The following is a 5,761-nucleotide window of genomic DNA, read 5'->3' as shown; positions in this document are numbered from 1 at the left end:
GCAAAATGAATCCAAACAGGAAAAACATGTTCTGCTCAGCAAAGACCACAGGCTGTATATAAAATATAAACACAGCCACCGGGTCAGGGAAGTGAAGCTAATCTTGAAGTTCCCTCACTATCACTGGGGGCTGCTACATGTTAGCTATTTGTATTAACTTGTTAGTCGTATAAACTGAGTACAAAGTTAATATACCAGTGAACTCCAGTCACAGAAATGTTTTGAATCATGAAATTTCATCAGTGTCCTCATTTGTTAGAAAATTTGTGTTTTCTGCTTATTTTTGCAGTTACAGAACGAAAGATTCCAATTTACAGTTTTGGCAAATAGAAGAATTTGAATGCTATTTATATATCTACAATGCACACAATAGTGTTGGTATGACCAAGTGCTGTGACCAGAGAAAGGGAAACAGTTATCATTCCTAATAATATCACTTATTAAAGTTAGCACGCTAGCCTGTGATACCTGACCTTTAAGTGGTGTAACTTCTTGTTCCAAATAACCACTTCGGTAACAGCCACATGCCAAGCTCGCAGTTTCCAAAAAATAATATTTCTTTCACTAGTTTGACAAAAGAGCATGCAGCACTTTTCCTACTAATCAAATTTGCTGTCAAACTAGATTTCTACACAAGTCTGACTATAAAAGAAATGTCAGTTCTGGGGATGTTTCTATAAGGATAGCGACCTGAAGCACAAACTAAACCCAACATTTGTGCATGTGGTCTGACATACTCACACTACTTCTGCTCTTAGAAGCCAAAAATGATAACTTCAACCAACCCAGCGTGTTAAAATTATGGGTTATTTTGGAACTGATGTATGAAGTACAGGATACATCGTCATATTATAACTACTTCCTCAAGAAAGGAATAAAAGAAACTGATTGCAACAGATAAGACACACTACTAGTAACAAAGTCCAACAACTGAAGGTTATGAAGTAAGATGTAAAGGTACAGCTCTGTATTGATGGCTATACAGGGTGTATCACACTACTTAGGTAGTTTCATCAAAGTCAATAAGTCAATCTCTTTATATTCCTACATTTAGACCTTTGAAAACGAACTATAAAACAAAACAAAATCTATGGTGCGATGTGACGTGCATAAATATACAGGTTGTGTATGTAAGTATTAAGTAAGAAAGTATTAAAAAAACACCAGCCTTTAGGTTACATTACTGGCAGATGCTATTAATTTTAGGTGGCTGTGTACCCTCACATCAGTATAGAAAGTAACCAGGCAGGTGGATGTATGTGCTCCATCTGTACTCACGTTTTCCATGTAGTTTGGTTTGAAGCCATCTGGTTGGCGTCTCAGGTCCTCCTGCTCTCTGTGCCTCATCAGCTCCTCCTCCCTCCTCCTCCTCTCCTCCTCGTGCCTACAAAGCAAAGAGTGAACAATGTGTGAACAATTGCAGATCGATTAACACAAACCTCAATGAGCTTTAAAAGAAAGCATCTTATCGTCAGATTGATTCTAGTCCAGTAATTTTCATTTATTTTTAATATGTAAACAACCAAAATAAATGGGACAAGTGGGGTAAAAATGAACCACGACTTTTAACCTAACAGATCTGTGCCTCGAGAGAAGCAAAACAATATCATTTGGCCCTTTACAGTAAATACTAATCACATTAACCGCTTAAATAAAGAAGCACACCTCATCTCTATCTGCTTTCGTCTCTGTAGCTCTTGGTTGCGAAGCTCCTCAAGTCTCCTCAGCTCCTCCTGACGTCTCATTAGGTCTAGATCAATGACAGTAAACGTAAAAAAGTTCATCCAAGAAATGAGAGACTCACTGGAAAGGCAACTGATTGTAAGGCTACATTATATTGCATGATATTTATTTTCACCAAGTTCTGTGAAATAACTATTTTTCTTTCTTTAATTTTTTAAATCAGAGAAAACACTAACAGTATTATTAACCAGTTCATTTCGGAAAGGTCCATATACTTTTCTTTCATCTAAATATATGCGAAAAGCTGATTAGCATCTCCAAAACATTACTAGATATTATCCACATTAGCAGGCTGGTATTAAACTCCATATGTAAAAATGAGCAATAAAGGTCACAGATCACACCTTGTCTCATTAACATGAGCTGATGTTCATGCTTGGCTGACTCCAGCTCGGCCTCCAGTTTCTCTTTAGCCTCTTTAATGTTCCTGTCCACCTGGTCCCTCTGCTGTTTCTCCATCTCATCAAGAGCTTTCCAACGAGATGAGAACTCAAACTCAAACGTCCCGGGCTGAGCAAAACGTGGTTTCTGTTCTCGTTCCCTGAGGAGAAAATGCAAGTACTGTCAATAAATCCGAATTATAGCATTCCTCTGATACGGACCTTCAGTTGTCTACAACAGTATCAAAGGAAGGAAACAAATCCACTGAATTACGATGTGACTGCAAAATGACTTATTGCTTACTTATAGTACTTTGGAGTCTTTTGGAGCAGTTTTTCAGAAAGACCATCCTCATCATCAAAGTGTTCTGCAGGTTCCACAATGGCAGGACAGGGTGTTCTGAAAAAAGTGAAGAAACTGTGTTAATACTAACATTAGCAGATATTATCGTATGTACAGAATGATTATTTACACAGAACTACTGTATAGTTCTGTGTAAATAATCATTCTGTACATACGATAATTTTTAATCCTCCAACCGTTTATAACTTGCATAGTTCACATTTCTGTATAACTGTATATCTCATATTTCTGTATAGTTTTTTTATTTCATATTTATATCCTGTTCATAGCCTGTACATACTTATAGTTATAGAATATTCACAACATACTTCATACCGTGTACATTGTAACATACCATAATAGACCCATTTCTGTAATATACTTACATATCTATATTATTGCTAATATATATTGTAATATATCTATATCACTAAAGCACTTCTGGATGGATGCAAACTGCATTTCGTTGCCCTGTACCTGTGCATTGACAATAAAGTTGAATTCTATTCTATTCTATTGGTTAATAAAATTTGGGAGATCCGCATATATGCATTTGGCAACCTGTTTTGCCAAATGCCATGAGGACAGTTAATTTCCCACTGGACAATCTCCTCTTATTTTAAAAATTCAGTCACTTCTCACCAGCTATCCCCAGCCCTTCCTGGCCTGCATTTTTTGCACAACTGCTGGCTCACTGTCCATGCTGCTATTCGAGCATTTCTCAGTACTTCAGCTGCTTCTCCAGATGGACTCCAGCTCCATTATCTTGGACTGCAGCTTCTTGACATCTCCTCCATGCTGTAGGGTCTGTTAGAATGTTCAGTAGGAGGAAAACTGCTTCATGTGATGCTAAGCTACTACTACTGTCACCAGCTGAAGTCCCAGGAGATTTAGTTAGGATTTCATTTGTGTGACAACTCTCACCGGAGAATGATTTGATTATATTGCTCACATATTTGTGACAAAGTGATTATGGAAATAAGTTCTGAAAGCATGTCCAATTTGTGCAGACTCATGTATCTGTACACTCAGACTTACTGTATTAATCCTATGAAACATCGCCACAGGAAGTACTGGGGATACCGATGAAGGGTGACAAAATTAATCCTAAAACCATCTTTTTCACTTCTATAATGGCAAGGACCTAATGTGGTGTTGCTGCATTTTTAAAATAAAAACAAGTTACTTTAAAGAACCGAATGTAATTACAAACTCAACACCAGAATGAACATATTCAAATGTTTTCAGCTCATTAAATAGCCTCATCCCTCTGCTCCTTACGTGGTCAGCAACAGTGCTCCCTCGGTGCAGCGCTCCAGAGCTTTACGCGCTGCTACTTTGCTTGCAAACTCCACAATGCCTCTCCCAGTGGGACGACCTCGATCATCTGTCACAGCAATAGCCCGTTCCACTGGTCCAAACTGGGAAAACGCCTGAGGATACAGCGAAGTTAGGTAACCATAAATGCATAAATCATTGTAGCAATACATGCAGATTTTACTAAGTAGTTTTCTTCTCTTGTCTACTCTACCTGTTCCAGCAGTTCATTTGTCACCACAGGCAGCAGATTGCGCACTGTGAGCGCAGAACCGTGTGTGGCAAAGCGGACTCTGATTGGTCGATTATTCAAAATAGTCCCATCCAGCTCGACTTTAGCGATCTCTGCTACAGTTCGGGTTTCCTGAAGGGATAAAGACGCATTCCCTCAACATTGCTTTCACGCAACATTGTTAAAGTGTGCCTGACATAACGTATAGGATGTAGAATTGCAAAAAAATAAATAAAAATAAATAATTTACTCTCAAATATAAGACGCTAGCTTCCAATATATATTAATTAGTAATGCTACATAAAAGCTTGCTATATGTGTGTGTGTTTATTATATTTGAGGCTTCACGTTAAAACCAACAAGTAGAACTATTTTCCATACCAAACGAATGAAGCCGAAGCCCCGCTCTCTGTTGATGAACACCTCGTTGACGTTCCCATATTTAGAAAACAGGTTTTTGAACTCCTCCTCTGGAATATCCGGCGGGAGACTGCCGACAAAAAGACGGGAGCGCTGAGTGAACGTCTTTTCACCGGGCTTTCGGAAACTAGTAATGTCTAGGGTCATTTCTGTCGGGCCTTCGCCGCTTCCTTCCACAGCTCCTTCCATTTGTTCAGCAACGGGGGACTGCCTCGGCGGCGGGGCCGGGCTGTCTTTGTTCGCCGGTGTCTGCTCCGCCGCCGGTGAGTCGGTTCCGCGTCTCGCCGGTTGAGGAGAATTGTTGCTTTGCATGTTAACTTGTTGCATATTTCGGTTAGCCATGCTTGGAATACTTTTGTAGAAATTTGCCCAAGTTGAATTAACTGGCTGCACACCAACAATGCCTGCAAACGCCTCCTTCTAATTTTAAAGATGGCGACGGCTGCGTGCGCAACTTTCTTCCAGTTCTCGTGAGATTTGTGGCAGACGCATCGGGTAAGCGTTACCATAGTCACTACAAGATTTGATGGTTCGTTTTAGTGTAAAGAAGTATTTACCAATTACTGTAGAAAACAGTGAGAACTGTGAGAATAGACTTTTGCAACTGACCCTGTTACTAGTAACAGCACGTTTGAAGCGGAAGCTCCGGCGCATTCAACACACTTACGAAACGAGGCTTGGTTCGTCTGAACAGAGTCACGTGACCAATGACGTCCGAAACTTCATTGGACACGATTCAACCGAACCTTCATTCACCATGGAACACGTTTTAACAAGGAAGGTTAATTAATCAAAATGATTTATTATAAACATAGACATAACGTCATTTTTTCACCCCAAAAAATACATGTTCAAAGCACCATATCAGCCCAATATCAAACAGAAGCTGTTAATTCAGCTCTGTAGAGTGGGCATCATAATAAAGCAGTTCATTTTAAGTTGTAGATTCATGCTGCTCTTCTTATTTTTGGCCACCAGATGTCACCAAAGATGACTGTGTTGAAGAGCTTCGAGTAATGAACCGTTTCTCAATACAAGCTTTAATGCTTCAGAAAGCTACATTTGGCTATCACTATTACACATGTTGTATTGTATTGTTGCTGCTGCTGCTGCTGTTACTCACATCATCCTCAGATACTCAGTCTGTAGAAAGTTATATATTTAAAATATACACTACCCATCAAAACTTTGGACACACCTTCTCATTTAATGCGTTTTCTTTATTTTTACTACTTTCTACTTTGAAGATACATACTGAAGACATCAAATATATGAAGCAAATATATGGAATTATGCAGCAAAGAAAAAATATATATGAATTTGTCT

At 39.0% G+C, this 5,761-nt stretch overlaps 1 protein-coding gene across 3 annotated transcripts in view; it reads right to left on the bottom strand.

Moving 5' to 3' along the window:
- Nucleotides 1–4,878, bottom strand: part of pspc1 (paraspeckle component 1) — a 23,709-nt gene extending 18,831 nt beyond the window's left edge. For all 3 annotated transcript variants that reach the window (XM_013912617.1, XM_005739873.1, XM_013912616.1), the window contains exons 1-7: nt 4,397–4,878; nt 3,998–4,147; nt 3,748–3,899; nt 2,428–2,523; nt 2,088–2,284; nt 1,666–1,750; nt 1,279–1,384 (exon numbers count right to left, since the gene is read on the bottom strand). In XM_013912617.1, the coding sequence (XP_013768071.1) occupies nt 1,279–1,384; nt 1,666–1,750; nt 2,088–2,284; nt 2,428–2,523; nt 3,748–3,899; nt 3,998–4,147; nt 4,397–4,777 (1,167 nt within the window). In that variant the 5' untranslated portion in view covers nt 4,778–4,878. The remainder of the gene's footprint in view (nt 1–1,278; nt 1,385–1,665; nt 1,751–2,087; nt 2,285–2,427; nt 2,524–3,747; nt 3,900–3,997; nt 4,148–4,396) is intronic.
- Nucleotides 4,879–5,761: the final 883 nt, after the last annotated feature.

Source organism: Pundamilia nyererei, unplaced genomic scaffold (assembly GCF_000239375.1).
Source record: "Pundamilia nyererei isolate P.nyererei 1_Seehausen unplaced genomic scaffold, PunNye1.0 scaffold00094, whole genome shotgun sequence".
Taxonomy (NCBI): domain Eukaryota; kingdom Metazoa; phylum Chordata; class Actinopteri; order Cichliformes; family Cichlidae; genus Pundamilia; species Pundamilia nyererei.
Note: the sequence above shows the minus strand (reverse complement) of the source record. Positions and strands in the feature narration are given on the sequence as shown.